Source organism: Podarcis muralis, chromosome 10 (assembly GCF_964188315.1).
Source record: "Podarcis muralis chromosome 10, rPodMur119.hap1.1, whole genome shotgun sequence".
Lineage (NCBI taxonomy): Eukaryota > Metazoa > Chordata > Lepidosauria > Squamata > Lacertidae > Podarcis > Podarcis muralis.
This window is the reverse complement of record NC_135664.1, coordinates 70,439,575-70,458,405: the sequence shown is the minus strand read 5'-3', so window position 1 is coordinate 70,458,405 and position 18,831 is coordinate 70,439,575. Positions and strand designations below refer to the sequence as shown.

At 47.5% G+C, this 18,831-nt stretch overlaps 1 protein-coding gene across 2 annotated transcripts in view; it reads right to left on the bottom strand.

Annotated features, from left to right (window-relative positions):
• Positions 1–2,678: 2,678 nt before the first annotated feature.
• Positions 2,679–18,831, bottom strand: part of LRGUK (leucine rich repeats and guanylate kinase domain containing) — a 62,810-nt gene continuing 46,657 nt past the window's right edge. Inside the window, exons 16-20 of one of the 2 annotated variants that reach the window (XM_077935357.1) lie at positions 16,978–17,135; positions 14,308–14,396; positions 7,733–7,870; positions 5,294–5,418; positions 2,679–3,678 (exon numbers count right to left, since the gene is read on the bottom strand). In XM_077935357.1, coding sequence (XP_077791483.1) covers positions 3,473–3,678; positions 5,294–5,418; positions 7,733–7,870; positions 14,308–14,396; positions 16,978–17,135 — 716 coding nt within the window. In that variant the 3' untranslated portion in view covers positions 2,679–3,472. Of the gene's footprint in view, positions 3,679–5,293; positions 5,419–7,732; positions 7,871–8,387; positions 9,132–14,307; positions 14,397–16,977; positions 17,136–18,831 lie in introns of those variants that run through there. The other variant, XM_077935358.1, reaches the window with a different exon arrangement.

Sequence of the window (18,831 nt, the reverse complement as noted above, 5' to 3'; positions counted from 1 at the left end):
ACCACTCCAGCGGGAAGGTAAACGGTGTTTCAGTGCGCTGCTCTGGTTCGCCAGAAACGGCGTAGTCATTCTGGCCACGTGACCCGGAAGCTGTACGCCAGCTCCCTCGGCCAATAAAGCGAGATGAGCGCTGCAACCCCAGAGTCGGTCACAACTGGACCTAACGGTCAGGGGTCCTTTACCTTTATGTGGTATTTAGTCAGATGGTGTTTGATCATGGAACACAGCTGCGTTTAGTATTTGACCACTTAATATGGTCCATTTTTTAAAAAAATGCTTGCCAAACTGAAAGAGACCCACCATCACAAGAATGCCAATTTTTGGAAGTCAGAATTTCACTTTTAAATTCTGGAGCGGCAAAGCTTGAAAGGTGGGTGATTTTTCATTTTTGCAAAGATCGAATGCAGCTCTAAGCACATTCTGTTGTGCAAGTTGAGAATGGTGTAGTATAGTTTCCGAGTCCCCCTCTCTCTGCTGGACTGTTTATAAGGTCCCTTTAATTCCTTTTGTGGCATCTTATTTGCCCTGTTCAGTGGGCTTGAGAAAAGAGGAGGGGGCTACTGGAAGATAGATCTTCAAGTTCCTTTGGCTGTCTAGTTGAATCCTCGTTGCTTTCAAAGTGCAAGATAGACGCTTTTGTCACCCAAATTAGGCGGAATGGCAAGGGGCTCTTTGGGGTGCTGTAAAGATGTCTTTGTAAATCACCAAACACACTTTGGGCAAGTTTCCTGGCTGCTCTCCCCTTTACAGTAAGCATAAATCGCCTGCTATGGAAACCAGGATAAGGCAAAGGGGGGGGGGGGGCAAATCCCTGTTAAAAAGAGAATTCAGGTGGAAAGGGAAATTAGTTTTCTGGCTCATGTGAAGGATATTGAGTTTTTTCTTGGCTGTTGGCCTGGTCTCCAATACACTGAAACAAAGAACTTTAAGTGGCATTTGATGGTATTCTAATCAGCAAGCTTTGACGCTGGATTTATTTTGCTTTTGACTAGAGCGGAGTCTGGAAACGGAGGAGTTATAATTCAGTTGTAAAAAGCGTGCACTTTATCCAAGGATCATTCCTGGGTGACTCGGCTGACAGGGCTGGGAAAGACCTCTTTGCCCCTGAGATCCTCAGAGACTGCAGCAGTCAGAGTAGACAATACTGATTATGTAGACCAGGGTTTCCCAAACTTGGTTCTCCAGCTGTTTTTGGACTACAACTCCCATCATCCCTAGCTAGCAGGACCAGTGGTCCAGGATGATGGGAGTTGTAGTCCCAAAACAGCTGGAAACCCAAGCTTGGAAAACCCTGATATAGACCATGTATGTATCCATTTCGCCTTATTCCTTGCCTGTTTTTCCCCAACCATTTTTATAGCTGTTGTGAGGGATGTTGAATCTGCATGAGATTGGGTACCCTCTACGACACTGATGTAAAGAGTCATGGAATCGTAGTTGGAAGGGACACCAAGGGTCATCTAGTCCAAACAGCTACTAAATAATCCCTGACAGATGGATCCTTAACCTAAATCTAGGTGTGGAGTTGTTGGGAGGGATGATACCTTCAACTGTACCCATATCCAAACCTAGTGACCTTCAGGGTTACTTACTTGCAGAACTGGGATATTTTAGGGCATTCCCGCTAATCTCTACTATCATAAAGCATTGTGGGTCTTCAGCTGTGGGTCTAATACTGGTTAGATGAACATATGCATTTAGTGTACAGGACGTGGGGGATGGCTATACTCGCCCACCCAAAAAACCAACAACCTAGAATATTAATTCCTGAAAATCTAGCAAATGAGATCAGAATTTGATTCATTGGCCAAATCATGGGAATGTTAATTTAAAAACTGACGGATGTGCAAGTTGCAGTGTTCAGGAAGCTCCCGAGAATTGGCTGTGAGAGCTCTGGTCTGTTTTAATGAAGTTGAACCCTCATTACCTATTAGCTGAGCGGCTGTGGTGTCAATGGCCGCCACAGCCAATACTGGGGATTGAACAGCTTAGGAGAGGTGATGCAGTATAGGAAAGCGAGAGGACAGCAATAACCACTGTGTTACGTAAAGGGTTGTGTTGGGGTTTTTTTGCAGACCATCACTTGCTAGCTGTAAGCCGTTAATGGCCAGCACACGCAAAAAAAAATGTGAAGGAATCGGAACCTACTATGATCGCAAACAAATTAGCACATTTCTTTGTAATGCGATACAACAAAGCTCATGTGTTGTCTTGTTGCAGAACTGCTGTGCCAGTCTGACCCACCTCCCTATCAGATAGATTTGTGAAGTGAGCTTTTTATAGCAAAACTGTTAAATTTGCATCAGCGTTTTTTCCCAAGGTTTCAGGTGCCAGCTGGCACAAGGCTCAGCGGCCTTGAATCATGCCTACAATGAGAATGAGGTGCAGAGCAGGTGCAGATGGTTTTTTTTTAAAGCTCTCCAGTTTGCTGGGTGCTTTCCATTTCACACATCCGAAAGCAACCTGCTTGGCTAATGGCTCCCAGCTGGTTCATCTATAACTCTCTTTCTTGGTCGCTGGAGATTTATGTCTCCTTCTCGGCTGCTGGGAGATGAAGCTGGTCTTTCAGAGGGTTAAAGACATCTCTCCAGTGCTTTGAGTGCTTAGACTAAGTGGTGATTTATTTTCTGTGGGGTGTTTCAATTGCTGACGTTTCAAAGAGAATGTCCCAAACAGAATGAGCAAAAGATTGCATTTTATTTTATTTTATTTTATTTGGATGCTAAAATGGTCTTCCTTCTTCCAAGGTAAATTCTTCCTTCTTCCAAGGTAAATGGGACCACTTTTTATACTACATGCCTCTTGGAGTCTACTTCCCATTATCGTACACAGCTAAGCCATTTTGACCTAACCTTTCCACTTGGGTCCGAGGGATCCCATCACAATTTTCAAATAGCTGCCATTTGAATGTGGAGTGTTTTTAGGACTATCACTCACCTAAAGCAATCTCAGATGATTCTGCGTCAGTGTTTTAACTGAAGAATAAATTAACTAAACTGGCGTATTTCAAGGCCTACCAACTGTAAACACCGCTTATTTGAAATAACGCAGTAGACACGTTGGCTATTCAGATCTTTTATAGTGAAATGAGAAGCTACTTTTGTTCCTTGGGCGCGTGGGGAAAAATAAGAGCTCTGATATGCATCATAATCAGCTGAACCACCCGTCACCCCCATAAAGCCTGCGATTTAGAAATATCTACCAAAACTAAAACACCCTGTCAAATGGCTGACCATAGGGGGGACTTGGATATTCCAAGATGTACATATAAATTGCGAGGAATAGCCCACCGACTCCCCTCTGAATCGCTCCCCATGTCACCCAAAACAAGCATCCTGTTATGAGTGGCTTGTTGCCGGCAAGAGGCTTTCAAGCGAGCTGCAGGCAGATCTCAGCAGGGAGGAGCACTTGGAAGCGAAGGAGTCTTGTGCGGCGTTTTCCCGGAAGGGGCTGGGGGTGGAGGGGACAACGGCTACGACGAAGGCTTTGGGTTAGACAACAGAGAAGAGGATTGCCCTTCCGCTGCTGCAGGTTTGCTTCTTTTCCTCCCGGACGGAATGGGAGGGAGTACTGGCTTGGTGTTGGAGCCTGGGCGGTCTACGAGTTGGCGGGCGGCGGGAGAAGGAGGCTTGGGCTTGGGCGCTTTCTTCTCTTTGGACTCGGGAGAAAGGGTCACCTCTGCAAGAAAAGAAAATGCCATTCGTCTGCAGTTCCGATGAGTAGGAAGCAGCTGCCGTTAGAACAGGAGTGGCGGCTGTGGGGTTAAGACTCCAGCTGCCATCAGCCCCGGCCAGGGAAGATGGGAGGAGAGTCCTGGTTCTAGCAGATGCCCAACAGAGAGAACCTCATTGAGAGAAGCAAAGTACAGGGAACCAGGCAGAGGGCCTTTTCAGTAGTGGCGCCCGCCCTGTGGAACGCCTTCCCATCAGATGTCAAAGAGATAAACAACTACCTGACATTCAGAAGACATCTTAAGGCAGCCCTGTTCAGGGAAGTTTTTAATGTATGACAGATTAGTGTATTTTTGGTCTTTGTGGAAGCCGCCCAGAGTGGCTGGGGAAACCCAGCCAGATGGGCGGAGTACAAATAATAAATTATTATTATTATTAACCTTAACAAAACACCCTGTTCAAGGAGAGCCGCTTCACAAAGGGTCTTCCCGTTTGTGCAGCACCTAACTGCTGTGTCATGAAATACACTTGTTCTTTACCATGGGTGAATTGGGATTCGTGTGTCAGCATTTCCGATGCATGGACTTGGGCATGACGTCGTCATTCACAATAAGCAGCAGCACACTTCTCTGCCACCTAACTGCTAATGCTGGATCTGGCCTGAGATGTGTTTAGTTTGATATTGGGGCTGGTCTGCCAACTCCTTTGCAGAAGTTCAGAAGCACAGCGCAGCAGGGATTATTTCCTTTCCCTGCCATTTGCCCCTTCTCTTTTTTGCATCCCTATAGCTTTGAGTCAGGGACATACTATGCAGAAACACTCTGAAGAGGAAGACTTTGGATTAGATATCCCGCTTTATCACTACCCGAAGGAGTCTCAAAGCGGCTAACATTCTCCTTTCCCTTCCTCCCCCACAACAAACACTCTGTGAGGTGAGTGGGGCTGAGAGACTTCAAGGAAGTGTGACTGGCCCAAGGTCACCCAGCAGCTGCATGTGGATGAGCGGGGAAGCGAACCCGGTTCACCAGATTACGAGACTACCGCTCTTAACCACTACACCACACTGGCTCTCAGGACTTGCTCCAGGGAATCCTACCGATAGCTGACTTTGCTACTGGTCTCTTTAGAGCAGCGATGGGGAACCTCAAGCCTGGGGGCCAAATGCAGCCCTTTGGGGTCTCCACCTGGCCCTTGGAACACCTCCCTAAGCCATGCCTCTTCTTCCTTCTGCCACACCCCTTTCCGCACTGTCCTCAAGTGCCTTTACATGACTGGAATGTGCTTTGAACTGTGGCAATACCTCTGGAGATGTGTGTGCATTGGGGGGGGGGCAGTGGGCTAGAAACTTTGGTATGGCTGGCATGCAACCCACACCAAAGCAATTTAAGGCCTGTTTTTGAGCTCCACAAAGTTGCCCTTTTGAGAATGTGTCCTTCTGATTGAAAAAAGGCTCCCCAGCCCTGCTTCGGAGCTTAAAAACAGCAAAGGGAGTTCTGTGTCTGGATCACAGATAGGTGAAACCAGCCCCCATGGGCTGTAGATGTGCTGTTTCCATCTTGGCCCAGCAGAGCTCATGGCCAAAGCTTTTCCTCCACTCCCACCTCTCCTGCCTTCCTGCTCACCATCCATCTCCTCGGCTGACGGAACCGGGGCAGCGGGCGGCAGCTGAGAAGCCGTGCTTCTGGATGAAAGTGCTCCCGGCGAAAGGCTGAGCGAATATCTTGGTGTGCCGTGTGCCTCTCTGGGGCTGGGAAAGGAAAGTTTGGGTCTCATGAACAAAAAGCAAGCAAGCAGAAGAAAACCGATACGTACTTTGCAACTCGGGCGACTTGCAGAATCGGGAAGCGGATCTTACAACAACACCCAAGTCTGCCTGAGACGTTTCACCCCCGCGACTTAGCAGTGCCACATGAGTGCCCGGGTGTGCTCAGAATAGTCTGTGCCAACCTAGTGCCTCCCCAGATGCTCTGGCCTACAACTCCCATCAGGCCCAACAAAGCACGTGGTTGAAGGGTTGATGGGAGTTGTAGTCCCATCAGCTGTGCATAATCAAGAGATGTGCTCCAGCCAGCTGGGGAGCAGAGCAAGGAGATCCTGCTGTGGACTCCTTGGTTCACCTCTGCTTCACTGGCACCCCCAGATCTATTACCAGGGTGAGTGCCGAGGTTTCTTCTGCAGTCGAGCTGACGCCAGATGTAGAACTGCAAGCCTTGGTAAAGTTGAATGAGCAAGTGCCACAGGCAGGGATAACTTAAAGCCAGTCCCTCCTTCCCACCATCACCCAGTTCACTTCCTGGAGCTCCTTTGTCCTTCTTGCATTTCCCATCCTACTGAGCCAATGGAGATGGGTGAATCTGGCAATTTCGGTTTCTCTTAGGTTCTTTTTTCCAACCATAAGCTCAGCTCTCCAGGAATCCACACCAGTTTCCATTTTTCAAAAGATTTATCAGAATTCTAGTGTTAATTTCTCCTAATGCGCATGTCTGTGTATGGCATTTTGCCTAACAAGCACATTTTTGCAAAGCAACGTTCCCTAACGTAGCACTTATTTTTGCATATTTTCACTAACGCAACGCAAATTTGGAAACATGGCCGTGTTTCGACTTGTGTATTGCTTTGGAAAGTTTGAATGAGGTGTGCTCTTAAATGCAATCGAAATCCATTTCCCTCCCCATCCCTAGTACATGTACTGTGCAGGAGCATTGCAGCACCCATACGACGCTGCACCCCTCGCTCTCCGCATCGGGAACACCAGGCTTAGAATTACAACCCTTTGCTTTAGAAAATGCTGGAGGCTCCAAGATTGGGGGGGGGGGGAGATACCCACAATTCCCCAGGCAAACCGCTCAGGCATGATAAAAATAGTTCACAAAACAACAACATCACACCTCTATTAACAAGCTTCACATCTTGGCATGCTCACACTTTTGCTCAAACTTACCAGGACTGATTTTTTGTTTTACTTGCTCTTCAGTCCCAAGCAATGGAAGCATGAAATTGAAAATGAAGGGTGGATATATTGATTAGGAAAGGGGTGCAGGCTACTGCTGGGCTGGCTCCCCAAGGGCCCCCCCCCACTCATCCTGCTAATACGCTTCCGACTGGCAGCTTGCAGGGAGCTTAGTGGTGCCTGGCTGGACAGGAGGCAGGAGTGGAGAGTCCATTCTTTTGAACCAGCACGGCTCTCCCTGCGTTCTCAAATGGGATGAGCCACCCTCTCTCTTGCTCCCATCAAGACTCACACGCAAAGTAGAAGACAGGAAGGCTGAATATTCTGCATCCCTTTGGCCAGCTGTTGCACCACCTTAGGGTGCAGATCTTCACTTTGTGGAGCACAAGTTCACACAGCAGTTGGGACACACACACACACACACACACACACACACACACACACACACACAATGAATGAATGTGAGTGCATACAGCCTGCTTTCTTGCAAGCTTGGCTCACAGTTGATTTCTCACAAACACAATTAAGGGTGCTAAGTGCAGCTGCTTGCAGAGTTAAAACACCTTAACGTGAGGAAATTGAAAGGAAGGAATGTTTCATTTCCCCAGATACAAACGAATGCAGGAACCTCCCGCATGATGTAGGCTTCAGCCGGCTTCGAGATCTTTACAGCTGGCAAATTTAAACTGAGTAGAGAGGAGCCAGAAGGCAGAATGGGCCTGGGAAAAGAGCTGTCATGGAGATGTGGGGATCATTGGGGATTTCCCTGGGCACCCTTCCTGCCCTTAAGGCTAGTAGTAGCTTCAACCAAGCCAAAATAAGCCTGCCAGCCCTTCCAGGTGCCGTTACATTAGCCTTGGTAGGTTACATCATGCATTTATATTCAATTACAACTCAAGTCATGGGTTGCATCAGATGAAACGGGATACTGTCTGTGACAGCGCATTCCACACTAAGCCAGTTTCTGGTTTCTGTGCCAAAGCCTTTTTTTATTCTTTGCTGCTCCAGACTGGCTGGGCTGCTCCTCTGAAAGGGGTTTCCACAGGAAAGAAATCAGTCCCTGATGAAACCACCTCGCCCCTTGTCAATGAACACTTTTGCCCTTACCCACCTTCGGTCTGGGCTAGCCGGTGGGACACCACGATCTGGGCTGCTGTCTTTTCTGGGTGACAACCTGGAAACCTGAGATGGGGGTTCCAAAAACCGAGCATGTGATAAGCCAACTGCTGCGGAGGTGCCGTCAAAATAGCTGGAATGACACACAAGGAAGGATATGAGGACTTCTCTCTGTTATATGCATCGGAGAGAAAGTCAAGATTCGTTCCTTTCCAGTGTGATGACCCCTTAGCATAACATCCCCAATTCACATTGTCAACCCCAGCCTCTCTTCCCTATGTTGTTCCAATGGTGCTGAATGATATGGCTCTCAGGGTCTCCTACAACCCAATGTTATATTGGATTCTGCAGGGGGGAAAGACTGCTAAAGAGAGCAAATAGTTTGGACACGTTTAGCCTGACTACTACTACTACTAATAATAATAATAATAATTTATTATTTATACCCCGCCCATCTGGCTGAGTTTCGCCAGCCACTCTTGGCGGCTTCCAGTCGAGTGTTAAAAACAATACAACATTAAATATTAAAAACTTCCCTAAACAGGGCTGCCTTCAGAATATCTTTTAAAGATAAGATAGCAGCTTATTTCCTTCACATCTGAAGGGAGGGTGTTCCAACGGGTGGGCGCCACTACCAAGAAGGCCCTCTGTCTGGTTCCCCTTTTGTTGGGAGAACAGAGCATTGGGATTTACTAGATAATTTCATTTTCTGCAGTGGGTGGAGGGGGCCTATGGAGGGGCCGCAGTGTGGCATCCCCAGGACTTATCATGGGTGCTCTATGCCTCTTCAAGCTTTTCTGCAAGAGCAGTTTTCATCATTCTCATCAGTTGGGTAGCACGGCCATCTTCTTTCCAAACAGCAATTTTTTCTGAACCCTTACACAGGGCTCGTCCACATGAAAGGTAGCCCATCTAGGAGAAGGAAGTCTCTGCTGCCTTGCGGGACATCCTCGGGAGAAGAAAAGGCTCAGGAGCAAACCCTACACAAATCTGGAGCCGAGTCCCTAAGACGGTTGGATGGTGCCTTGTACATCTCCTTCTGGCAACTGCTGCAGCCAAGCTGGTGCCCAACGTCTTGCTCTGCTTTCCTTTGGGCCACAACAGCAAAACAAAGTAGGGGGTCTTGTCTGGGCAGTCCAGGACCTCCAGCCATACTGCCCAGGCTAGCGCCCCAGGGGGGTCATTTTGGTGCTGCTAACGCAGCAGTTTGACTTCACCCTTGGAGGCGCACTCCATTGTCTTTTGAGACAGTCAGATGCCAACGCCATCATGAACGGGGAACCTGTGATGCTCTGAATGCTACTGGATTCCTCCTCCTTGATTACTGGTGATGTTGGCTGGGGCTGATGGGAGTCCAGCATCATCCAGGGGGGCTCAGCTTCCCCATCACTGCCCTCCATGGAGGCAAAACATTACAGGGCCCTGTTGGTGACACAAACATCCTTCCAGAGGGTGACAGAAAGGGATCTTAAATGTAAGAATATAAGCCCATTGGATCAGGCCAGTGGCCCATCAAAGAGGTGAACCAGACGCTTGTGGGAAGCATCTTTCCATAGGAGAAAGAAATACTTACTAGCAAATACATTAAGCTGACAAATAATGCTATTTCTATGAACAGTTTGAGCAGTGCTAAGGGACACGGGTGGCGCTGTGGGTTAAACCACAAAGCCTAGGACTTGCAGATCAGAAGGTCGGCAGTTCGAATCCCCATGATGGGGTGAGCTCCCATTGCTTGGTCCCGGCTCCTGCCAACCTAGCAGTTCAAAAGCACGTCAAAGTGCAAGTAGATAAATAGGTACCACTCCAGCGGGAAGGTAAACGGTGTTTCCGTGCGCTGCTTTGGTTCACCAGAAGCGGCTTAGTCATGCTGGCCACATGACCCAGAAGCTGTACACCGGCTCCCTCGGCCAATAAAGCAAGATGAGCACCGCAACCCCAGGGTCCGTCACGACTGGACCTAATGGTCAGGGGTCCCTTTACCTTTACCTATAGGCACGTCAGCAATTTACTATTCCAATTTCCCCAAAGGTGCCTTGGCTCAAATTACTTTAACTAAATTGCGTCAAACTGAGTTCTCTGCTTTGAAAAGGCACACTGGGGCCACGTTGTTGTAGTTGGGGCATTTGTTTATATCCCACCTTTCTCTACGGCAGCTTAGAAAACAAGCAAATGCTACGGTGTGCTCAGATTATATTAGCGACATGACTGAGCAGGTATGGAAGTACACCTGTACTCACACCTGGAAAATGCTGTCCCTTGCTCCTGCCTGGAGCTAGAGGATTTCCCAAGGAGAAAAGGATATGGGGGAAGAATGCAGAGCTCCGCTGGCACCGCACACAGAACAGATACACAGAAACCCCTGTGCTCTTTCCTTTAGCAGGCAGATTATTTCCAGGCGGTCACAGGGGAGATGAATAGCTGTTTATCCAAAGACAACAGTTCGTGCATCTCCATGGTGCTAGGCAAGCTAGTAGGGTTGCATGGCTGTCCGTAGGGAATGCTTTGCCGCTGCTGCAGTCACTCATATGAATGTACAAAGAGCCCTGGTAGATCAGGCCAAAGTTTCCCCCCAGCTCAGAGTCCGGCTTGCAGTAACCAGCCAGGTGTCTCCAGGAAGTCCACAGGGAGGAATGGATGCAAAGGCAATCGCCCTCTGCTGTTGCTGCTCCCCAGCAACTGATGCTTCTCTGAACATGGGAGATTCCAGGTACTTGTCACAGCCTATGTCCATTATTGACTCCACCGACCACCCGTGAATTTGCCAGTCCCCCTTTAAAGCCAGCTGGGCTACTTACTGGACGCCACAATTCAAGGCAGAGAATTATTTTTAAGAAACCCATAAATTAACTATGGGCTGACTCCAACCACGTTTCCCTCCAAGTAGACACACTCAAACTAATGGACCAAGCATAGTTACAGTGGTGCCTTGCAAGACGAAAAGAATCCGTTCTGCGAGTCTCTTCGTCTTGCCGTTTTTTCGTCTTGCGAAGCAAGCCCATTAGCGGCTTAGCGGCTTAGCGCCATTAGCAGCTTAGCGGATCAGCTGATAAGCGGCTTAGCGGCTTGGGAAAAGGGGGGGGGGAAACCCTGCAGGAACTCGCAAGACATTTTCGTCTTGCGAAGCAAGCCCATAGGAAATTCGTTTTGCGAAGCACCTCCAAAATGGAAAACCCTTTCGTCTAGCGGGTTTTCCGTCTTGCGAGGCATTCGTCTTGCAGGGCACCACTGTATGTCTATCAGTGTCAATGGTCCACTCAAGAGTAGGTCTAACGCCAGAGGCAACCCTATGCATGGCATATAATTACACGTTTTATGGTTGTAGAAGCTGGGGGAGCATGGCTGGCTGGCATGTTGGAAAATGCCTGTCCTACTGCTTGTGAGGACCATGTCCTCATTCCAAAGGGTGCCAATCACCTCCAGTAGGCTGGAATTGCCACCAGGCATGAAAATAATTCAGTGGTATAGTACGGGGAATACTATTAATACTTGCTAACCAGCTTTGCTTTCGTGGAGAGAGAGCAAATGGTGTTCACCCTTTTGGTCTCTTCACAAATTCTGAGGCTCAGGGTGGCCTGAGGGCAAAGGAAAAGATGGCACCTCCCCCCCCCCTTTGAACACACAAGAGGCAACAGGGTAGCAGTTGAATTCTCCCAGCGAGAGGACGGCATCTTCCAGCACAGCCTAGACCAGGCATAGGCGAACTCTGGCCCTCCAGATGTTTGGGACTACAATTCCCATCATCCCTGACCACTGGTCCTGTTAGCTAGGGATGATGGGAATTGTAGTCCCAAACATCTGGAGGGCCAGAGTTTGACTATCCCTGGTCTAGACCATGCGGCACACAGCTCTACCTTCCAACAGAGGGGAATGGTGGGGGCTCAGCCCACTACTGGCCCCCAGGATCTAACCCCTGCCTAATGAAAGGCCAGCAGCACTTAAGCAGGTATCATCATTATCATTTGTTAAATTTACATCCCATAGGAACTCAGGGTGGCCAACGCAAAACAGTTAAAATGGTACAATTAAAATCAAATGAACATGTGTTTTAAACATCAAAAAACAATCATATGATCACAAAGCTCATAATATCAAGGTTGCCAGGAGCAGTATTTTTCAGTCATCAAATGCCTGGATAAACAGGAGCATTTTTGAGTTGTTCCTGAATGTTAATAATGTGTGAGATCGAAGCACCTCCCCCAGGGAGGCCGTTCCACACACAGGGAGCCACCACAGATAAGGCTCTGCCATGGGTCAGAGCCAACCAGCCAGTGTCTCCCCCACCAATTGTAGGGCCCAAGTTGCTCAATACTGGGAGAGACGCCCTTTTAGGTACCTGGATCCCAAGCCGTTCTGGCTTTGCATGCTACTACTCACACCTTGAATGGAGCTCAGAATGCAACCCTCTGAGCCAAATTTGCACCCACCCTGCGGAATCCAAACTGCTGCATTCATTTAGGAGAAAACTGGCTGACTTTCAGCAAAAGTGCACAAGAGACGACAGCCATCCCGCTTCAAGGCGGCTGAGACCTTTTTACACGGCCTTTCTCAGATAGGTGTGCAAAATGTTTTTCACTTCCCACTTACGTTTGAAGTAGACATGACCCTGCGGAGACAGCCTTCTCTTTAGCCCATTAGCACCCTGACTAATCAAGTGACGTTAGATTCGCTCTGTGCTGCGGTGCCCACAAGGGACAGGGAGAAGGAACTCAAACCTTTGTCTTGCAGAGAGCTCTCCATAAAGAAAGCCGCCCCTCTGTCTCTTGGCAACAGAGTGGCTGGATGGAGAAACGCGAAGCCACTGAACTCCAGGAGCAAAGAACTATTTTCCGTGAAAGAGGCCATTGTGTTCTAAATCAAAGCAGATGATTTTTCTCCCTCGCCCCCCCCCCCAAGAGCTCAGCCAGGGAAAGGAGAAAGAGGGAAAAGGCAGAGATCTATTGAGGCTTTTTGCAATTACTTTTCAGAGAGACGGACTTCCTCTCTGACCCCCAACGTTCACAAAGAGTGTTCCAATCAACCAAAGGCTCGGGGAAAACAAATTCAAAGCAAGAGCAGCTTTTCTGAGTAAGAGAGCTCATCAAAAACTGGCTGTATTTCGTGCCTGCTAGGTTTTGCACCAAAAGGAAGCTAAATTTGGCAACAGGTGTAAGTCAACCAGGAATGGATGGCCGAGTCAGTTTTGGTTTCTCTGTTTCCTATTTTGCCAGACCGAAGGAGCATCTCCACCCCCATTGTTCTACCCGGACACTGAGGTCCAGCACCGAGGGCCTTCTGGCGGTTCCCTCATTGCAAGAAGCCAAGTTACAGGGAACCAGGCAGAGGGCCTTCTCGGTAGTGGCGCCTTCCCTGAGGAACGCCCTCCCACCAGATGTCAAACAGAACAACTACCAGACTTCTAGAAGACAGCTGAAGGCAGCCCTGTTTAGGGAAGCTTTTAATGCTTGATGTATTACAGTATTTTAATGTTTTGTTGGAAGCCGCCCAGAGTGGCTGGGGAAGCCCAGCCAGATGGACGGGGTTTTATTTATTTATTTATTTATTAATTATTATTATTATTATTATTATTATTATTATTATTATTATTATTTTGTTGTTGTTTAGTCGTTTCCGACTCTTCGTGACCCCATGGACCAGAGCACGCCAGGCACCTCTGTCCTCCACTACCTCCCGCAGTTTGGTCAAACTCATGCTGGTAACCTTAATAATAATAATAATAATAATAATAATTTTGCCAGTCCTAAATTCAGTTCTCCACATTCCTGTAGCAATTTGTGATTTAAAAAAAATATTATTCATGAAAACTTGTCAGCATTTTAGTGCAAATTTCTTTCAACACACCCATTTTTAGTTGCCGTTTTCTCTAATATAGATTTTGGCAAGCAATTCCCCATAACGTGTGTGTGTGCGCGCGCTATTTTTGTACATATTGTTTGACTGGAGAACGGCATTGCAGAATTCGGATAAGTGCATATTTTGAAGGGAGGCTGTGTGTTGGTCCACCTGTTGCATTTGGAAAGTGCAGATCAGGTAGTTTCTCATGAAAATGAAAATGAATTTTTCCTCCATCCCTCCTGATGAAATGTAGCCCTCTTCCCAAGCGAGAAATGTAAAAATGAGAGAATAAGACAGACGAGGGAGACTCTTCTGTGTTAGAATCCAACAGAGAGAGAGGCTGGGGCAACCCAGTCAGATGGGTGGGGTACAAATGAATTGTTGTTGTTAATATAATTGCTATTATTGATAATTATTATTGTTGTTGTTATTTCTGAATACATCTTTTAAGAAATCAAATCCCACCACGAGTTTTGTCCTTCATGTGTTCTGAAAAATATTTGGAAAACAAGCAGTTTGTTGTCTGCAAAAACCTCGAAGGGATCAAGACTTCAGCACCTCCGACAAAAGTGGTCGGGAACTCATAGTGCAGAGCGTGGCTTGGGGTGCGTGGCTGCCAAGCTCCCCAGTCAATGAGCATAAATCCTTTACTTCCTAGTTTCTTAGAGCTTTGGGATCACGGAAGAAGCCTCCTTCCCACTCCAGCTCATTGCAGCCCCTTCGCGTGCCTTTCCTTACCTCTGAAACAGCTGGCTATAGGAACTCACAGCCTTCCCTGTCAGCCCCTGCTTGGCCGTCTGCTGCCGCCTCTGAAGAGAAGCCTCCTCCTGAAAAAGAAGCACAATCAATTTAGAATCGTATAATTATAGAGGTACCCCCAGGGGTCATCTAGTCCAACCCCCTGCCGTGCAGGAATCACAGGTGACTTGTTAGAATAAAACTTGGGAGGGGCTGTGAAACAGCAGAGAAGCCCCTCTCTGCCTAAAACCAGAGAGAGAGAGCAAGGAGGAAAGACCTGTTTCTGGGTGAGAGAGGGCTCACGCAAAATCAGTCCTTGAACACAGAAACCTAGGTTATCAGGGAGATGGCTAATCAGCAGCTCTGTTCCCTAACACCTAAATTTCTGTGTGGAGGGATTTATTTATTTATTGTATTCAGTGGTACCTCGGGTTACAGATGCTTCAGGTTACATATGCTTCAGGTTACAGACTCCGCTAACCCAGAAATAGTACCTCGGGTTAAGAACTTTGCTTCAGGATGAGAACAGAAATTGTGCTCTGGCGGCGTGGTGGCAGCAGGAGGCCCCATTAGCTAAAGTGGTGCTTCAGGTTAAGAACAGTTTCAGGTTAAGTACGGACCTCCGGAACGAATTAAGTACTTAACCCGAGGTACCACTGTATTTAGTTATTTTTAAAATATTTCTAGGCTGTCATTTTTGGCAGTGCTAATCACAATGTTTGATTGCTCAATGTTTGATGCTGTTGTTGCTCTGAGGACCCTCTGGTCCTCTCACTGCGAGAAGCGAAGTTGCAGGGAACTGGGCACAGGGCCTTCTTGGTAGTTGCGCCCTCCCTGTGGAACACCCTTCCACCAGATGCCAAGGAGATAAAACAAGCACACAACTTTTAGAAGACATCCGAAGGCAGCCCTGTATCGGGAAGTCTTTATGTGCTACTGTTGTTTTAATTTGTTGGAAGCCGCCCAGAGCAGATGGGGTAACCCAGTCAGATTGGCAGCGTATACATCATAAATTATTATTATAATTATTATGTTCAAGGCATGGGTAAGGGGTGGGGAGCAGTTGCCCTCCCTATCTCTACCTCTCTCCAGAGAAACGAAAGCCTTTTGCTAATTGGTGGGTAATGGATCGGTTTCCGGCTTCTCTTCTCCATCTGGAACTCAAACTCCAGAAAACTGGGGAACAAATCTTCTTAGCAATAAGGCATGATGGTAATAATTCCATAGCTGCCATGCCTGCTGAGCTCAGATTCAGCATTATTACACACCATCATTCTAGAACCTCAGTGTGTGTGTTTTTAAAAAACAGCTTCCATTGGATTTCCAACTCCTTCTGGCTGTGATATGGGGAGGATTAGTTGCACAGGAATATATAGGAAGCTGGCAAATAATGGGTCATTTATCCTTGTAGCTCAACACTGACTACTCTGATGGGCTGTGGCTCTCTAAGTCCAAGACAGAGTTGTTGCTTTTTACCATCACTGTGATCCTTTCAACTAGAGGGGGAATGACTGAACCTGGGACCTCTCTCATCAGAATGCTGCAAGTCGAGGTCATCCCAGGAAGCAGGATGTCAGCGGATTCAGGGCAGACAGCAGGCGTGGTACTCCTTCGCACAGTGTGCAGTTAAAGCCACGTGCACAAAAACATTAAACTACATATGGAAATATTAGAATACAGGAAGGAAATTTTAAAGGGAAAAACTGAGGCAGAGTTAAAATTCATTTTTAAAATGAAATTTTGTTCATTTTTTATAATTTGACATAATATATTTTTTATAATTTGATATCATTCAATTCACTTTCAATATAATAATTCCTTACATTTTGGCTCCCCATCCTTACGTCCGGGATGTTCCTGTTGTATTCCTTTATCTGCTGCCATAACTGCCATTTATTTTCTATTGTAACTTATATTACAATCATTTATTTATTCTCCTTCCCTTGTCTCTTATTCAAATCCTGCTCACGATTTCGTTTGGCTATAGTTTTCTCTCTCTCAAATAGGACAGATATAAAATTCTAATACAGTGAGATATAAAGGTCTGGGAGCTGACCTTTAGGCCTTTTAAAAGAAACCTGAGCATCGTCACTGTTGGCACTTGCCAAAGCTCAGGGAGAATTTAGAGATGCTGTGGCAGAAAAGGCCCTCTCTCCTGTGGCTGCTGATTGCCACTTCCATGGGCTGCAACACAAGCAGAATCAGCTGCTTATAATGATCATGTAGGGAACCCTTGGTGTAAGTAAGACTTTGGATATGATGAATCATAAGGGACGCGGGTGGCGCTGTGGGTTAAACAGCCTAGGGCTTGCCGATCAGAAGGTCAGTGGTTCGAATCCCCGCAACGGGGTGAGCTCCCGTTGCTCGGTCCCTGCTCCTGCCAACCTAGCAGTCCAAAAGCACGTCAAATTGCAAGTAGATAAATAGGTATCCCTCCGGCGGGAAGGTAAACGGCGTTGCCGTGCGCTGCTCTGGTTCGCCAGAAGTGGCCACATGACCCAGAAGCTGTACGCCAGCTCCCTCGGCCAATAAAGCGAGATGAGTGCCGAAACCCCAGAGTCGGTCACGACTGGACCTAGTGGTCAGGGGTCCCTTTATCTTTACCTTTAATTATAGAGTCTCTCTCTCTCTCTCTCTCTCTCTCTCACTCACACACACACACACACTTACCACTGGTGTTTTCTCTGCTGAAAGTCTAGCCGATATGACGGCAGAGTAATTTTTGGCCGATGAGTCCAAAAACTCACTGGGGGTGGGCGATGGCGCTACCCCATCGGTTCCTTTGACGGAGGTTGTTTTCGGAGGCACTGTGAGCATCCCGTTTGGAACTGAGAAAGAGAAGGTGAGCTCACTTAGCCCGGCAAACGGAATCGGCAGAAAGGCCAGCAGGAATTAAGGAGTTCTGGGGACTTGCCATTCTTGAGAAAGCATGTCACGGAAGACGACACCCACCTCTGGGCCTGTTGGCCTGTTCTAGAATCCCCTTGCAGAAGGGAAGGTGGGGGTCTGTGGCTCTTCAGTTGCTACGGGACTACGGGACCCATCAGCCACTGCAGCCAGGGATGATGGGAGTTGTAGTTCAGCGACACCTGGAGGGTCCCAGGGTCCCCACCTAAACTATACAACTTCTCTCTCTCTCTCTCTCTCTCTCTCTCTCTCTCTCTCTCTCTCTCTCTGCTTCCCTCCAAGAAATGGAGAAGGGGAATGGAGCCCAGGGTTAAGAACGTTGCTTGCTCTGTTCTAAAATGGCTAAAGAAGTTCAGCCTAGAATGCAGAATCTGGACACTGGAAGTAGGTTTTCACAAACACCCTCAAGGATTATGTACTGGGTTTTCCCCCTCATGGGAATGGGTTTTAAGCTTAGCTCAGGCCCTCTTGACTTCCTGGGCCCCAGAAAGCTCTCCGTGGGCCCACAAGGTTTTCGGCGAAAGCCCTATTAAAAAGACCAGGAACTGTGAATAAATGTGCGAATGGGCCTTGCGCAGGGAAATGGCGTTTCTGAACATCATTTAGGATTGTTGTTCCAGACCCAAAATATGTTTGGGGCTGGAGCTGGCCAAGGACAACAATTATGGCACCTCCATCACTCTGCTTGAATGCCACTTCCACCCACAGCTGCCTCTTTGCTCTCTGTCCATTAGAAAAAGCTCACGGATGTCTGTTCATTAGAAGAGGAAGATTTTTAATAGCTTCCCATTATATCAAACACCCAATCTTCCCCTATTACGATCTTACTGCAAATGTTCATACTAAAGAGTCAACCTTGAGGCAAGATTTTGCCCCCTCCTTCCTAAACAAACAAACAAACAAACAATTTCCCCTCATCCATAAGGAAAGAGCAATCTCCCCCCCCAAAATACGATCATTACTTTAATTCGGAACACCTACAAATGAAACTCTAAATGAATTTAATGGAGCGTAGTAAATTTCAAAGTTACTTTTATGGATGGTGGAATTGCCCAAACTCAGCGCTCATAATGAAGTTGCTGTGGCTGACGAAGAAATGCAAATTGACAGGACGGCAAAGACATTAGAGGCCATTAAGAGCTCCTGCAAGGAATATCAGATGGTTTATGGCACAGCATAAAATGATAAGGGGGAGGAGGGCTCTTTTTAACTCCTCTGCCCTCCTTAATCATTGCATCCACCAAGGAAGCAAGAAAGAAAAAGAAAGAAAGAAAGAAAGAAAGAAAGAGAAAGCCTTCACGTTTTGTGAACTTTTGGCTCACATGCCCAAAGGCCTCTGTTGAAGGTGACTTTCTGCTGAGCACTTGGCAGGTTAAATTAAAAGAGGTGGCAGAGAAGCTTTCAATCGGATGTGTGGGGGTCAGGGAGCCAGCAGGTTCACAATTATGAGCATTGAGACAAGGATGGCAAGGGCGTATGGCAGCTATTCTGAGAGGCCAAAGTGCCACAGGGCAAAACACACACAGCAAAGACAGGCTAGAGACATACTCCTCATGTACAGGTGTTTTGGTGCTGATGCCGGGAGTCTCTGAGCCAAGATGGGCAAGCTGGAGTGCT